The following is a 17,480-nucleotide window of genomic DNA, read 5'->3' as shown; positions in this document are numbered from 1 at the left end:
TTCCCTGGCAGCAAATCCAGTACAAAGGACTCAACAGGGCCTACTTCTAAATAGGCATGTATAGGATTGCACTTTAAGAGAACCAGTGTGTCATAGAGGTTCATAGTTGGAAGACCCAAGTTCTCAGCTAGGGCTAAGCAATTTGTAGTCCTTCAGATGTTGTTGGACTCCAATTTCCACCACCAGCAGCTAGCATGGTGAGTGGTCATGGATGATGGGAACTGCAGTCCAGCAATATCTGGAGGACCAAAGGTTCCCTAGTCCTGTTCTAAACTGGGTGACTTTGGCCTAGGCACTATCTCTCAGCCTAGCCAACCTTGAAGGGTTGTTGTGAGGATAAAAGGAGGCAGTACCATGACAGCTTGGAGGAAGGGAAGAATATAAAACCTTAAGAGCAAAGGTAAGAAAAATGAGTTGGTATAGATTAATAGTTCGGCTCTTAAGCAACAGGCAATATATATATTAGTGAGTGTGAGTGAGTGAGTGAGTGAGTCTAGCTATTTTGGGCAAAGACACCAACTTAGTAAAGTTGAAAAAGTTTATGAAAGAATAAACACAGTCTGCAGCACATTCTGATTTGCTCAGCTTCTTTAAGCAGACGAAAGAGTCTGCACATGGTCAGGGACATGCATTTAGAAACTCGTAAGGCTTACCAATATAGCAGTGTTATATTCACACTTCCATAAAGCACAGATTTAGTAAGTTCAGAGGACACACACACACATATTCCTCTTTCCCTCCCCTCTCCACCACCTGGCCAAATGAACAATCTCACAGTCACAGACACAACAAGGTGCCTTGTTGCAGTACAACTGACTGGAGATGCGTGGCCGAGGGGTACTTAAGAAACTCAGGGAGCCCATCAGCCTATGTCCATAGCTGTCAACTTTCCCCTTTTCTTGCGAGGAATCCTATTCAGAATAAGGGAATTTCCCTTTAAAAAAGGGAAGCGTTGACAGCTATGCCTATGCCCTGCCTCAATATGCCAACACAGGAGCAGCTGAGAAGCAGGAGTCAGGCAAGGCGTAAGCAAGGCGAGTGCCCTTCTTTTTTCCAAAAGGGCCAATGATGGGCAGGAGTCACAATGATAACACCTCCTGGTTTACATGGAAACTTCAGGGAGGAATGTGCCACACACACATATAAAGAATGTGCAGTGCTGGTACACGGCTATTTTTTGCTGACTGCATCAGAAGATTATACTGACTAGATTTCTCATTTTAAAAGGGTCTGCTTAGAAGCAGTAGTATTCAGCTCCGGGCACAAGAGGGATTATCGTACATTCACCAGTTGGCTAACCATACATTCATTTATTGGAAGGAAACCATGGTTTCGGATGCTGCATGGTGGAATGCAAGTGGCACAAAACATGGACACTTTGTGTGAATGCAGGTGCGCAAATAATGATTGCCTTTTGCTTTTTGTACAAAGAATACAGGTTTTGTAGCTTTACAAAGACTTCAGTAAACTGTACTATATACACAGATACTCTCAAATAAGGTAAGGGTAGGAAAGCTTGTATAGGAAAGCTTGTACACATACATACACACACAAAAATACAGGTGCTTTCAGACTGGAGGTGGGTTCTGGAGAATTATTCTAGACAGTGGGACACCACAGTACTAAGCAATGACTGTTGGTGAATGATTCCCCTATAGACATAACCTATCATGTCACAACCATAAATACGAAAGAAAGGGAGAGAAAGTTGGTCTTCAAGACGATGAACTGTAGTCCTGCCACTGTCACCATCACATCCTATTTCATGATCAAGTTGTGGGTCCAGAGACTAAAATGCAAAAGAAATCTAGTACCCACATTAATTTATGAGCAAGTCTGTACTGCAACGAAAACTTGGCTGCTCATATCTATCCCAACCTAACAACAGAAAAAAGCTTTACAACTCCTAGTTCAATCTAATTAGCCTTTCCTTTTTTTAAAAAAACAACAACAACACTAATCTGATGTCAATCACCACTTTCGCATCAGATTCAATCTAAGCAAAAATATACATGTAAGCTTCTTGTTTCAAACGGTCATCCCTACATTACAATTTATGTCCCAAGGTTCTTATGGTTAGTGGATTATCTCTGGTAGATATATTAACAAAGATACGTCAACATACATTCCACTGATCCTTTCTCCTCTCAAAGTCTGATTTTAATTCTTCAGGAAGGCCACCAATGTAGCAAGGCTAACTCAGGACACAGGGAATTTCCTCCCCTCTTAAATGCCCATTGGTTCTAATTTATTAGGGGGGGGGGAGTTGCCTCAATGAATCGGTTGCCATTTTTTTTCTGCACTGAAATGTCCAGTGAAATAAATGGGATTAGCCCACTGGTCTAGCTCCTCCAGCATTAGAGATATAAAGTGTCAGATAGCAAAAGACAACCCATCCATTTCAAATCTGTGCACCGGGCAGGATGCTCCATACATAAATACTTCCTAAACCATAATCCAGTTGTTGATTGGTCACAAGCTAAAAAAAAGAGGAAAGCAAAAGAAAGAACAAACCAACCAACCAGCCCATAATTGCTTCTTACTTTCCCCTTCCATACATGGCATACAATGACAGGTCAACCTTCCACAGCGAAGCGCTAGCATTCATCCCAAATCCATAAGCACAAAACGCCTCCTTGACTTCCACATATTTTGAATCATGTTGTTTTAAGTATCAATGGCATCAAGTCCTGCATAAGAAGTTTACCAGCACAGGGCCAGGTTCTTCAACAGAAAATGCTCAACTAAGTTGCAATGCTCATTGAAATCCGCAGCCAGGCTGCTATACATCACCATGCCCATATATTGCACGGTGGGATGGCAAGGCTACCCTATGGCTTTCAGCAGGCCATGCTTGCTTCTTGACCTTTGAAAGCCCCCCGTGCTCCTGCTGCTACTTTGAAACTTAGGCAAGGGGGGACAGAGTGAGCACATTAATGCTATGACGAAACGCGTACTAGGGACACCCTATCCTCCTTGGATCAGGAAAGAAGCTCTAGCTTGTGAGCATTCTCACACCACTTTACAGTGTGTGCTGGAACAGAGATGGCAACAGGTGACCCTGCCGATGGGAAATTCTCCGTTTCCACCTGCTCTACCGCAATCCAGCGTAACCAAGCTGAGAACTCTAAGTGACCCTGGAGCCAACCTCGGGACAAAAGGTGGGGAAGGAAAGGAAAACACCGCAAGAGCTCATACGGACCAGAGAAGAAAAGCCATCTATACACATTGCTGCTAGCTGAGTTATATTACACAAAAGAGCAGAAGCCCACCAAGTGCCCGCGCTAGGCCAATGCTGGCGCATCTGCTTTGAGCAAGGCAGCGGCCAGCATTGCAGTTTGTACCTACTAAGATCTTTCTCTCTATATACGGCATATTTATAGGTATGTATAGAGTTTACCACATGCATTTTGTTTCAAAAGGAACTGTACATTCAGCCCAGGGTTATTCCTCTCCCCTGCGCTTCTTGGGTGCAATTTATTTTTTCCGGGCAAGGAGAGCCACTCCCACAATCAGAGCAATGGCAGCCACCGCCGCCCCTCCGACGATGATCAGAGGCTTCATGTTCTCAAAAATGCTGCTGCCCGGAGACTCCTCCGCATTGTTCCCTTTGTGCTCAGAGTCAGCGGGATGACCTGCGGCCTCTGCACCCTCCGCCGCTCCCCCAGCAGAGCTAGGCTTCATGTTGCCGTGGTTGTTCAGCATGGTCGCCTCACTGGCTGCCGCCGTTGCCGCCTTTTTGGCTGGGGTGGTGGCAGGAGGAGCCGGCTGCTCCTTTGATGGGGCTTCTTTCTTATCGGCAGCTGTGGCAGGGCCAGGGTTGGGCTTCTCTGGCTTCCCTGAGCTGGCGGTCTTGGCATCGGGCTTATTTCCACCTCGGGTGCTTCCTTTGGACTCCATCTTGCTCAGCTGCACAGCAGAGGCCACCCACTCCTGCTCTCAGACCAAACCAAAAGGGGTGGTAGGGAGGCACAAAGCAGGTTGGACTGACCCCGGCTCCCTTCACTTGGCCCTCGAGCCAAAATCCCAATAAAAAAGGATCTGCCTCAAAACTGCTTGGCCTTGTGCAGCTATAATTCCGTGTTCCTGGAGGGCGCCCTGCTCAAACAATATGCCGCTGGATCATGTTATAGAACCTGCAAGATAAATTAGAAATATGAAGGTCAGGTCACAAAAGACATCAAGAGCAGTATCCCATCTTTTCAGACCTGGAGACACACATTTTGCCCAGACATGTATTTCAGGACTCACTTCTTAATATTTTGCTATATATTTGCATGGTAACATAGTGTTGATGTTGCAGTAGACCTATTGAGGCCAAATATCAACCCTGTCATACTAGACACCAGTCAATGATCTAGGGTGCGTATTTTTTATATTATTTTATTTCATAAAATTTAAACACTGCCTGATTGTTTAAAAAACCCTCAAAGCAGTTTACAAAAAATAGGAATGAAAGAAAAACATTATCTGTAATTTTTTAAAAAATCAAGCTAAAATAACAATAGACGGGGAAAAAGATAAAAACTCGCACCAACTTTCTAAATATCTGGGTAGGCTGATCTAAACAAAAATGTTTGGGGGAGGCCTCTGTATTTTACTTTCTAAGAAAAGGCGGTGCTCATTTATGGCGGCTACTTACTTTGAACTGTGCTGCCAAGTATGGCTGGCAAACAGTCTCCTGTTCCGAAGAGCCTGCAGCGAAAGACGTAAGAGGGGGCCGTGGCAACTGCTGGCCACTGGGGCTGGTAGGGCGGAAGACAGGGAGCCACAGCCAATGACAGAAGCAGCACACAAATTCTAGTATTGTCCCCACCCTCCTCCCCGCTGACTTCTACAGGGCAGCACCGAGTATAAGGAGGGGGAAGCTGAGAGCCAGCAGCACCCTGTGGGTGGGTTGTAAGTAGGTGGGGACTAGCTGAGTGCAGACTGGAGATGGCAAAAGCAGTGCCTCATTTTCTCCAACAGACTCCGCTGAGAAAGAGAAATAAACAGACAAGGTGGGACAAAACATGGGCACCTGATGGCAGTGGTTTAATATGTCAGTAGCTCCAATGGCATGGTACCTTTTTTGACCATTTTTGCTCATCAGTTTCAAACCTGGACCCAGAAGGGGACACCGCCACTCCTTTAGTCTCCCGCGCCACACTCCAGAGACCAAGTCCCAGAGGCTCCCAACATCACACTTTGTTAGACCAGCAGTAAATCTTGGGAGAATCAAAATCCCAGAGGCAAGGAACAAACACCCTGGGAATTATTGGAAGGTTGTAGGAGACATGCAGCACAATCCTAGGCATGTTGACACAAGGGATGCAAATTTCACTAAGCTCGGTGGGATTCACTTCCTATTAGGAGGAAGGAAAGTAGTTCAGTGCTTTGCATGCAGAAGGTCCCAGGTTCAATTCGTGGCATCTTCAGGTAAGGCTGAAAGACCCCTGTCAGAAACCCAGAAGACCCACTGCTAGGTAATGTGGTAGCTTATATGAAGCTAGATGGATCAATGGCTACCTATGCATTGATTGATAGGTGTTCTTAAATTTGCAACCTCCATTTTAGAGGTCCTTGATAAGAAGCTTTCACAAATCCACAATGAAATCTTGGTGTGTGTGTGTGTGTGTGTGTGTGTGTGTGTGTGTGTGTCCCACACATACAATGTGTGATGGGAAAATATTGGATTATTTCCATTGCCCTTGAAAAATGCAGCATCCGAAGGTCATTGGAATGATGGAATTGATCAAAACTTGTTGGCAAGGTCTTAGATGGCTCATGGCCTTTTCAAAAATGTTGCAAGGTAAGCTTTTCCCAGTCTCCATCCCAGGTCAAATAACGTTTAGGAAAGGTTTTCAACTAGCACGGCCAGCTCAATACATTTTGCTGCCCAAAGCAGGTGCATTCCCTCCCTTGTCCATTTTACATAATTATGCTAATAGCTCAATCATACTTCAAGACAGGGCAGCATCTTCCACCACACCCAGGGCAGAAAGCTAGCTTAGAGGGGACAGGTCAGGGGGCACCCTCCATTGTCAGAGGCACTATGCCTCTGACTACCAGTTCATGAGAACTGCAGGTGGGCTGAATACTATTTCACTCAGAACCAGTTTGCTGGCTTCTCACAGACATTTGATTGGCTACTGTGAGAGGATGCTGATCTTGATGGGTAATTGGCCTAAGTCAGGGTCTCTTCCAGTGGCGTAGCATGGGTTGTCAGCACCCGGGGCAAGGCAAGTAATTTGCGCCCCCTAACCCGTGGATTTGCGCCCCCTAACCTGTGAATTTGCGCCCCCTAACCTTAACCCCCAGGTGTTGCGCCCGGTGCGGCCGGCCCCCCCTGCACCACCCACGCTACGCCACTGGTCTCTTGTAATGGTGCTGTCTACTACATGTTGGGTGAAAGCACCAGGAGAGACAGGCAGGCCATCATTGCCACCACAGCAAAACTGCTGGAGGTTTCAGGAACAGCTGCATACAGTTTTTCCACCAACAAAGTTAAATATAGACCTATAATATATCCAGCAAAAAAAAGGGGGAAAAGAAAATGAAAATATCCTGGCAATCCTCTCCTATCATCCTCTTCCAAGATGGAAACAAGTAGAAAGAGTTTATGTATTTTTATCGTTCGAAACAGGGTTGTGACAGTACATTTCTATGCAATATTTAAACTAGATTACCTTTTTTGAGCAAGGGAGTTTTAGAACTCTGCATTTTGATTCTGTTTCTCTCTCTCTCTGTTTTTGAACTCTGCTCAAAGCCAAGCTGGAGGGTACCTGAATATAATTTGATAAAGCTCCAGCTTGCTTACCAAGTTACCAAGTTTAAAGTCAGGACCCTTCTCTCTCTCTCTCTCTCTCTCTCTCTCTCTCTCTCTCTCACACACACACACACACACACACACACACACACCTATTATTTCCCCCAAGGGAGGTGAAAAGGCAGGCAGTGCTGGGTCCCCATCAAACAGGACATGGCCCATTCACACACACACACTCAAAAAGCATGAACAGCTTTTTTTTTTAACAATCCCTGCTCCCCATCCCACCTCCAGAGAACTGCACCCACCACACCTGGCACATACCTTGCAACAGACCTGCCACAACTGGCACATACCAAAGCTCCATAACCCACAGTCCACAGAAAAACATCAGATTCTAACAGTGCAGCACGTCTTAAATTGTATTTGCAGCTCACCAGTGTTCCCCGGGGCACCAAAGCACCCTTGGGAGGCTGTCATTTTGAGCAGACAAAGAGTGGGAGGGGGGCTGCTAACTATTCCCCTATGAGCTGCTTTTCCTAGCACTTAGTTTGAAATAGCTAGAAATTAAAAGCAAAGCCATAAATAGACTAGAGGAGGCCTTTTAATTACTTACGACTCAGCCAACCAGAACTTGAAAAAAGAAAGCTCAGCTTGGTCATCACTGAAGCCCCAACGAATGAACCACCACAGATTAAGCATCACAGAGCAAGTATTCTGCCTCCAAATACCAGGCGGGGGGGGGGGAGAACCTTGATATTACAGATCCTAAAATGTTGTATCTTGGATAAAGCTTCCTTTTCCAAGAATAGGTTCCTAGGAAGTAAGAGCCTCCAATGGGGTAGGTGGGTCAGTGATCTGGCAGCTTGAGTGGGGGTGGATGGTTGATAAAATGGAGATTTTGATTAATCTGCACCCAGCTACATGGTTCGTACTTTTCTCCTGGAGTTGTGCACCTGGACAAGGGAGTGAAACCCCTTATTACATAACATATACCATCATTGTAAAATTTAGGATAGAACGTATTAGGCAGCATAGGATCAATGCAGGGCAAGCACTTTAGCCATGTTCCCCAAATTTTCAAGCGATTGGAAAGAGCCAAAGCTCAGCAGTAGAAGCATCCGCTTTGCATGAAGACAGACCCCAGTTCAATCTCTGCAATCTCCAGAAAGAACCCTGGTGAGCCTCTTGTGCCGGTCAGAGTAGACAACGCAGAGCAAGGTGGAGCAGCTGGTCAGAGTCCACATAAGGCAGCTACCTATGTTCCTAAGTGAACTCGGAATGGCAGCCCTCTCAGTTTTTGCCATTCCCCCTTCCTATGTCATTTAACTGCGGCCTTTTTATTCATAGTTCTCCCAGCACAGCATCCTGTACCAAGGAGAGAACATGCAAACACGGCTGAGAGAGCCAGCCCCCACACTCCTCCACCCCCTCTTTTCACTTTGTTTAGCAAGCTGCAGTGGCATTCTCCCCTTCCAAATTACTAGCTTGCACTAAGCTGTTGGGTATGTGCAAGCAAAGAAAAGGAGGAAGCAGAATAACAAAGCCAATAATTTATAAAGGGGGAGGGGGGGAGAGAACAGATCCATAGCCACATTGTCTTGAGGGGAAGGCTTCTTTGAGAGGACTGTTTCTTCTGGAGCAGTGCAACAGAAACAAGCAACTTTACTGTAAAAATTACAACAAACAAACAGAACACTGATAAATTCAGAGCAGAGAGGAGTGGGGGAATGAATTCATTGAAATGAATGCATAAATCTTCATCCCACACTGTGTGTGTGTGTGTGTGTGTGTGTGTGTGTGTGTGAGAGAGAGAGAGAGAGAGAGAGAGAGAGAGAGAGAAAGAGAGCGAGCGCTTGGCTTTTCCAGCAGGGGAAGGGAAAGTTAGGATGTAATCCCAACCTCCTTTTGCTGGGAGTAAACCCTGGTGAATTAAATACAATTTAGTTATGAGTAGACATGATTAGGATTGCTCTGCTCTCACTATATATATGTTGTTTCAGTAAAGTGCTAGCTCCTGAAAGGGATCTGGCTATTGCAGTGGTGACTCAAGAGGTAGGGAATAATCTGATATCCACTTACTTGGGAGAATGCTCCATTGAAATAAAAATGGAATTTACTTTTGATTTGAAATTTATAGAATTGCATAGTAGGTTGTTTTTCGTTTGCTTTTCACAGTCAAGAGGGTGAGGGGGGCAGAATCCCCCCCCCCTTTCTTTCATCCCACTCCTGAAACTCCACCTCCACACTGAGTAGCACCAGCAAGGCTCTAGAGCCACCAACAAGCACACATCTCTTAGGGTATCAGAACACACTGCAACATTTTGTTGCAGGCCACACTTGTTCCTTTTAACAGTGAGCTCAAATCACTCAATTTCAAAAGGCGCCAAAATGGCTAGAATGTGGGGGAACATTAAGAAAAGTTTTGTGCTCCATAGTGCCATCTGATGTTGCATGTTTATAACGCATTTACAAAGCTGTTGTTGTTGTTTACTAATGTAGCTGAGTCCTGGGGCTGTTTCAAGGGGGGACTCCATTCTCTCAAAATTCCCACAACCCAGACCAATGAGTATTGAGCATGCTTAATGGCTTCCAGGAACCACGGAATATGGATTGCCAATGATGGAAATAAACAATTGGCTAGCTTAAATGCCTTCTAGCTAAAGGCTGGAGTCGTGGAGGAAAGGGATTGGGGGGGGTATACTTCCATATTTTGTTGGGGGTCCTACTGGTTCTAATAAACCTGACCACTGCAATTGTTGGATTTCTGCTTCCCTTCCTGCATTTGTCATCTCTTCCTTTCTCCAGAAGCCTAGAAATTTAATCTGTCCCTTTTATTTTCCCCTGTCTGTGCTGCTGAAAGATATCTACCCTACACCAAATAGATGAGTCACACTAGTTTTTCTGTAAAGAGCCATAATTACAAAAAGCCTGTTCTCTTCCCCTTCAACAGTCATTTTCCAGGGTCCATTATCCCCTTCTTGAAAGATGTCAGACTAGAAACAGAGGCAGGCACAGCACAAGAACCTCAGGACTCTTGGTCAGAGGGGAAAATCAATATTCTGGAAGGGGTTCAAGTTAGAATATTGCAGCCCACTGCAACAACCATTTCACAACGAAAATTTTCGTCTCAGCATCACAGAATGCTGGATTAAAAAGGCCTTTGGTCTGATCAAGCAGGGCTATTATGTCCTTATAGAGGCCCACTCAGATTAGTACGTACTAGCTTTACATGGGTTAGCAGGATTGGCCCAGATAACAGAAGTATTGTCCAACCAAAAAAACACTCCTATAGATCTATAACCCTGCAATACAGTGTCTCTGTTGTGCTTCCTGTTTGCCAGCAACTGTTCCTCACTGTAGCAACAGGTAGAAGCACCTGGAAGTACCTTGGAATCAATGTACAAAAGTGCCACCTCAAGAGTAGAAAATTGTGTGCACACTAATTAGGGTGGCTCCAATACATGCTAAGAGAAGACAATGGGCAGTTTGCTGAAATGTTTAGGGGAAATTCCTGCCTTAATAATATTGCTAGCTAACTAGTTGAAATGGAGGGTGAGGCTCCTGCATACACAAATAGTAGTGGAAGAAGAAAGAGCAGGGGGAGATTTGAGTAGATGACTTTGTCACGTCCAGCTGAGCTGCAACTGCAAAAACTCCCAGTTCTAACACAACTATTCAAAGGGTAGAGGCACCCTGTTTCCCTTTGTCAGCTACTGAGCAGTTCATGGAGCTGCTGCTCTAAAGAGAAACCACACAGCATCTATCTCCAGGTGTAAAAGAGGGCCAGTGGTTGCTTTACAAACACATTTCCCAGCCCACTAGACCTGTGTCTTCAGCAACCAAGTCAGGAATTAAAACCAAAACAGCTGTAGCCTTGGCAGGGGAAGGAAAGGGTTGAACTCCTCCCACCCCAAGCACTGTGGTCCTGGTGAAGATTGTGTTTCTGTTACCTGATGTTATTTTTTAAAAAAATCTGACATAGCTAAAGAGAATGTGAGTGTCATGTTGGCTTTGACAGAAAGTTAAGTGCGGTCCAGATTCTCATCAACCGCAGAAGAAGGAGTAGGACTCTTCCTCCCCTCCCCACCACTAAACAAATGAAGAGCAATCTCCAAAACCAGCCCCAAATGATGACAGCACAGAAAGATTCAACAAGCAATGTATGGTCACGGACTTGTCAGTGATGGCCCCTCATAATCCAGACAGCATCTACAAATGTATCAACTGCTAACAGACAACTGCCTTCACCAGACTGGTCTCCTCCACATATTAGACTTCCAGCTCCTTGCCACCATGCTGCATGTGCAGTCATGATGGGAGTTGTAGTCCAACAACATCTAGAAAGAACCGGGTTAGGGAACCCACCACCAAACCAATAGCGGCCTAGTGAAGCTTCCCCGCCCCTCACTCTTTGAACTGTGGACACATCACTCTGAAGTAAACAGGGACAGTCAGGCTATTCACCTCCTGTGGGGCTCCAGGCACTGAAGTTTCAATCCACTATGCTCATGACTTCTGGTTTTGTTTGTTTTTTGTTATTGTTATTGTTGTCCTCTCAAGTTGTGTGCATCTCTCCCAGAAAACAGAGAGCCTTTCCTCCATCCATTCTAATTCTTCTCCCATCAAAACTCTCTGGCCTGTGCCTTCTTAAGCAGCTGCTCTTCTTCAGCATCTCAAGAGAGTGATGCCTCAAATCACTTCCTGTGTCAGAAAGGAAAACAGCACCCAGGAGCCAAGCAAAAACGAACAGCCACCAACTTTCTTCCCACCTACCAAGCACTGCCCATTTTGACAAGCAATTCTACGCTCAGAGACATTTGAAGGACTAAGCAATTGTATTTGTGAACAAGACCTTGGTTTATAAAACTAGGGGTATCCATGTTCTGACCCTGGAACTGATACCCTTTTGTAGACTTTACAGCAGCTGAAGTTGAACCTGGAAAAGTCATTTTCAAAACCTGTCTTACTTATCACTTTAGCCAAGTTACCATATCTCAGGGCTCTGTCGAGACACCAGCTGATATGGGCAAGTGACTCTTCTGACTGGATCCACCTGCCTTGTGTGGAAAAGCACATGTGTACTCTTTGTTTCCCCCAGATTCCCATCAGCATCAAGGAAGCCTGCGTATGCAAGTTGTCACATGTGATCTCTGCAGAGGCTGCACATCTGTCACCAGGCCGGAGATACTTCCTGTATAGGGATTTTGTGACACACAAAGCAGCCTTTGGGACCACGTGGCGGTTTTGCAGCACACCGTGAAATGTTTTTGCAAAACCATCATCGCTTAGTCAGCTTAGTCAGGAAGCAATGCTGACCCATTTTTTAAATATATATTTATGACACTCTCTCTAGGCCCACCAGTCTTTTCCTTTTGAATTCTGACACAGCCCACAGAGTCTAATGCTGGCAATTGCTTTAACAAACTGCGATATCAGAGAGCAGGAAAGAGACAGGCCTGTCCCCTCAGAGTTCACTTTCCCTTTTCATGTTGATCATGACACTGCGCTGGAACATTGGCCACACTTTCTCAAGGTGCAGAAGGAAAACCCCAGAATCCCATACAGCCCAGTTCCATGGTCATGACAAAATGGCTGCCACAGTACTTTTACCCCTTAGCAGAGCAAATAGTCGGTTAGTCAGGGCAAGTGTGTACAGTCAGCAGCACCAAGTGATTGAGTCTGTCCCCAAGGAGAAAAAGCTCAACTTCAGGCTACAAGTAGGTGGTTCCATCTTTGAATAGTCACCTGTAAAATATTTCCTGACCCATAAAAAAGGTTGTCAGGGAGATGGGCTCTGCCCTAGAACTCGGCCTGGCATACTGGTTTACTAAGTGCCAAGGACTGTATGTGTCGGATTCAAGCATGCACCTCCCCTCCCTCAAGCTCGTATCTTGTCACTTGATTTTACCAACTGTATAAACAGGCATTTCCCCCCACTGGATGGGGTTGGGGTGAAACTCATAATTTAGTGAGTTTCCAAATCTTTGGTTGCAGCCGTCCTACTACAGCAGGGTTTCCCCATGTAAGTTATGACAAAATTGTTAAAATAAGCCTGCACACCAAACAAAAAACAAAAAAACCCCCACAATGTACGAGAGCAGGGGGTGGGCAATCTGTGGCACTACCTGTGCACGTCCTTATTTCATGTGGTCCATAACTTAATTTCACATGGGTGGCAAGGAGGAGAAAAATAGGGGAAAGGGTTTAAGGGAGAGAGAGAGAATGAAAAGTGTGTTAGAAAGAGAGGGAAAGCTGTGCCCCTCCCTTACCTTTGTCTCAAGCCCTACCCACTTTTGACTCTGGCCCACTACCACCAATATGTAGTTCTAACAGATTATGCTTGAGGGGGAAAGGCCCTCTACAAAAAGTTCCACACCCCTGCAGCAGACTGTGGTTTTGACTACAAATCCCATTGTTCCTAGCTAGCAGGACTAGTAGTCAGGAATGAGGGGAACAGTAGTCCAAAAACAGCTGGAGACCCAAGTTTGGGAAACCCTGCACTAGAGCCTATAGCACGTGTGGCTAACCTTTTTCAGCCTAAGGACCACACAAGAGATTTGGGCAACTCTCCAAGAGTAGTGGTGTGTCCACTGCACACTCCCTTATGTGCACACCCACCACACATAGAGATACAACACACACTCTATTGGGAGAGGAGTTGCTCCTTCAAAGCAGGTAGGACATCCCAGAATCTTCACTGAGAGTGAAGACAAATTAAGACAGCAGAGCTGTGAAGAACAAAATGGGGCACCTCGTTACTGGAATAACTGGCAGCTGGGAGGAAGTCCCATCATCAGCACATAGCATCACTGGGCAACTGCCAAAGCCTCGGGACCCTGGCTAGACCCACTGAGCAGGCTCCTTTCAATGAAATCCACTGTGGCTCCCATTGGGGGTCTGAAAACCCTCATCTTTGTTTCCTAGAGCAATGCTATGTTGGGGCACTGTGCAAAATCATACCCAAAGCTCACAAGTGTGCTGTTGCTGTAGCTCCCCACCTGAAGAGGCCATCAGCATAGCATGGAGCCTGCTCAGGGGCATTTGGCTGAGGGTGTCCTCAGGCCTGAAGTCAACCCTGCAGGGTTTGATGAGTGGCCTGAAGTGTGTACATTATCCTGTCAGATCTGTTCCTAGCTCAGGATAAACAAAAATGTAAACCAACTCTCAGTCCTCCAATATAAGCATGTCATCTTTTCCATCTCTGGATGGAGTTAGGGATACTTAATTGCCACACAGAGTTGTTGCCCTAGACAGGCTATTAAGCTTGCAGAGGCATAAAGTTGGCATAGAAGTTGGTTCATCAAACATGAGTTCAGTCTGACTGAGTCATAACACTGTCACCCTGCCACCTGCTTTCTTTTCTTTCTGTATACAAGCCATGGCGGGCCCATGGACTTTTCCTTCTCTCTGCTTGTTGAATACAGAGATAGATAAAACCATAAGAAGAAGAACAAAAAACTCCAGTGCCACAAAACAATGATGAACAATGGCTCCATTCAGAATGATGGCTCTGTTTATCTTATCAGCGTTCCTGATAACTAGTAACTTCTGTTTCCCTGTAACTCAATTCAAAGCTATGCCCCGGATGTGTCACCCAATAATTCCCCTGTTTGCTCTGCTATGGCAGACAAATGACTGGGTTGGAAATCTTGCAAGGCCCCAAACATTGCAGGCGCTGGCTCAAAGCTGCCGTGTCGCACTTGAAATTCAAGAAGCCATTGCAGACAGAGATCCTGACCCAGCTTGAGGCAACGACCTTTAGCAAAGAACAGCACAAGCTCCCTGGGGTGGCCATGGAAAGCTCAGGCCTACTCAGACTCTACCTCACTAACCAACAAAAACTGTGCTTCCCCTCTTACTTATTCCCCAGTAATGCTGAGAAGGACATTATGTAGTGGAAAATATATAAGCATCATTGACTCATCATCCACACACACTCTCCATGAGGGATTATTTATTGCAATGTTATTGAGGGGGGAAAGGAAGCCAGTAAATTCTTCCTTCCTTCTGCTGCAGCGAGCAAAGGCCTGACCATAAAGAAATGGAGGCCTGACGCTTGCCAAGAGGCAGCAATGGAAAAATGCCAGAGGCGCAAGTGATGGTAAAGGAGACCAAGAACACCAGGACTCTATGAGAGTCTTGAGTTTTATTGTTGCCACATCTTTAGAAGATAGCGGTAGAAGTAGCTTTCAAAGTAGCTTTCATCCAGAACTCATTGGTGAAAGCATGAAAATGCAGGCCCAAGAGATCAGATGTTCTGCATGTCTAATAATAAGGAAAGCCTGCAAAGAAGCTGGTTGATTTCTGGGCATCCTAGTTTCCCTTAATTGCTCCACCAGCATCACCCACAATGGCAGAAAGAGAATGAATGTTCCCCTTCTTTTGGCAACTATGTAAAGGAGATGATCATGTAACCCAAGCTTGGGAAATACTGGACAGCTATGATATACCAAAACACGCGCCCTAAGGCTGTTCAATAAAAAAAATAAGAGCAAATACCTTTGCAAGTTAAGCATTACTGAATCCCCATTAAAGAACAAATAGAAAACCTGCATAAGGAAGGGTGTGCTGAATTAAAAGGAACTTGAGGGCACATAGCTTGCTCTGAATTGTTACCCAATTTGTATTTTGGATCTCTGGTGAAGGTATTCCATAGAGTGCTATGGAACAGGAATGTTCTAGATATAATAAAGGTATCAATTGTATTTTGCTGAAACTATAATTCAGAGTTATGGAATAAGGGTCAGGCCTTCAAAATAAACAACCTCAAGCAATCCTACCCCAGCAGTGCAGTTGTACACATGTCCACTCTGATTTCAATGGGACTTACTATAGCTGAAGGGTGAAGATTTCCAGAAATCTCCAGTTTTCAGTTAGTGAAGTACGCTAATACCTCCTAGCAATTGCAGGCTGCTCAGCATTGGGGGGAGGGTCAGCCCTCGTTTGAGAGCTTTAAAGCCTCAACTTCTGAATGCTTGGAAAAACCTGGCACTCTTTTTTAAAGGAAAAGGCCACACCAACAGGTATTTTCCAGGCACAAGGTGAAGAATACATGGCAGTACGAAGGCAGAAATACACTAAATATTAGAACTTCCAGCATCATACAGGTGCCCCATAGCTCAGCATGAATTCAAATACCCACTAGGTTGAGTGTTTCCTCCCCCCCCTTCCCCCAGGAACAATGCACAAGGGCCTATTCTAGAGCTAAGAGCAACTACCACTTTACCACTAGGTTCCTCCCATTTCCCAACTAGTTTTAGATAGATGTAAAATATCAGAAGAAGTGTGCATCATTGAACTACCCCTTTTGTTTTAATAGAATTTTACAGGCGCAGATACACACTTTTCTAGCATAAAGTGGAGGGGGGAGGGCATACAACCCTAAGCTTAAAATTTCAAAAGGTTTGATCAAGCAAGCCAATGTTTGGTTTGGCATCTTACATGCAGGATTGATGGCTAAATAAGGAAAGAGAATGAAACACCCAATGCAAAATACAGCATAAAGGATTATTCAAGATAGAAAAGTGTGCCATTAATGTTACAAGATTAAAACAAAGAGTGGTGCCTATTTCTCTCCCAATTCTATCTATTTTTAGTTTATGAAAGATGCCTTAAATAAACACACCTGATTTAGCATCAGCCCCACTTTCTAATTTTAAATTATAAAAAATAGCTGCGTTGCTAGATTGTGCCAACATGCTGTAATTCTCATCTATTTCTCAGGGACGGGTGTTAAATCTTCTCCTGAAAAAGTCTTGCCAGAAATTCTCCTGGGCAGCCACTGCAATCGTTATGCTTAGGCAGCACTGGCTGCACAATGACCAAATCAAAACGCAGATGACGTTCTGTCGTGCTATATAACCCCCAGGTTAGGTAGGACGTCGGAATTCGGCTTCTGCTCACACCCACCATCTGACCTTCAAGGAAGAAAACGTGGCACAGGAGCCCTGGGTGTAGAACTCAAAACGCATTTCACAGGTGTTCTCCCCCTGCCCCCGCCCCGTTCCTACTTTGCTCAGGTGCCATCAGTTGCCAGAATCAGGACAAATGCACCAAGGAAAGCCAGGGCTGCCGACTGAAATACTTTTATCTCAGCAACCCAGTGACCTCTCCCGCTCTCAGAGATGCCCAAGCAGCTTTAAACAAGCAGCTCTACCTCTATTCACCTGCATGCAAAAACATTCCCCTCCACCATCCCCCCCCCTCCTCCGTGCACATCCCTCTTCGCCTGCCTATTTCCCTTACTGGGGGGGGGGGATGTCTTCTATAATGTTCCAGAAGGCCGAGGGTAAAACAAACGACCCATACCTTTACTTCCACCTTAGGGCTTCTGTTTGCTGATGTCACACCTTGGAAGCTGGCTGTTCCGCAGAGAGGAGGAACGGATGAAGAGCAGGGGGAAAGGAGGGGGAGGAAAATACCCTGGGAGTTTCCCACAATGCCTCACTGCAGACCCGCATGAAGCTGAGGAGGAGAGAGGCGGGGAAAGTGGGCGGGGACACCCTGGATGGGCGGGGCCAATGGAGGGGCCGAGGGCGGCGTGGGAGGAAGAGGCGAGCCGCGATAGGTCCTGACGTTCTTTTCAGGCTGAATGGCTGCAGGGAGTCGAGTTTGCAGCTGGGAACGTGGTAGGAGGAAAGCCTGGCGCCGTGTGGGTGGGAGGCTGCTGCTCAGGAGCCCCCGCGGTGACTGGGCTCCTCGTTGAGCGGGAGGGGAGCGTCGCCCAGTA

At 45.8% G+C, this 17,480-nt stretch overlaps 1 protein-coding gene across 3 annotated transcripts; it reads right to left on the bottom strand.

Moving 5' to 3' along the window:
- Positions 1–1,941: 1,941 nt before the first annotated feature.
- CEND1 (cell cycle exit and neuronal differentiation 1) lies at positions 1,942–17,217 on the bottom strand. 3 transcript variants are annotated; one of them, XM_083479372.1, is made up of 2 exons: positions 17,060–17,217; positions 1,942–4,136 (listed from the first exon to the last, which is right to left on the bottom strand). In XM_083479372.1, exon 2 carries the CDS (start codon positions 3,898–3,900, stop codon positions 3,478–3,480), a length of 423 nt encoding a protein of 140 aa, XP_083335498.1. In that variant the 5' UTR covers positions 3,901–4,136; positions 17,060–17,217; the 3' UTR covers positions 1,942–3,477. The 3 variants fall into 3 exon arrangements, with proteins under 3 accessions (XP_083335498.1, XP_083335500.1, XP_083335499.1); XM_083479374.1 differs by lacking the exon at positions 17,060–17,217 and adding an exon at positions 16,762–16,960; XM_083479373.1 differs by lacking the exon at positions 17,060–17,217 and adding an exon at positions 11,216–11,444.
- Positions 17,218–17,480: the final 263 nt, after the last annotated feature.

The sequence above is a fragment of the Podarcis liolepis genome (genome assembly GCF_965112155.1).
Source record: "Podarcis liolepis genome assembly, chromosome: 1".
Taxonomy (NCBI): domain Eukaryota; kingdom Metazoa; phylum Chordata; class Lepidosauria; order Squamata; family Lacertidae; genus Podarcis; species Podarcis liolepis.
The sequence above is the reverse complement of the archived record's forward strand: the minus strand, read 5'-3'. Positions and strand labels throughout refer to the sequence as shown.

Bases quoted from the DNA above. Each gene is read 5' to 3' on its own strand.
- CEND1 (XM_083479372.1), bottom strand. From the start codon at position 3,900: ATGGAGTCCAAAGGAAGCACCCGAGGTGGAAATAAGCCCGATGCCAAG.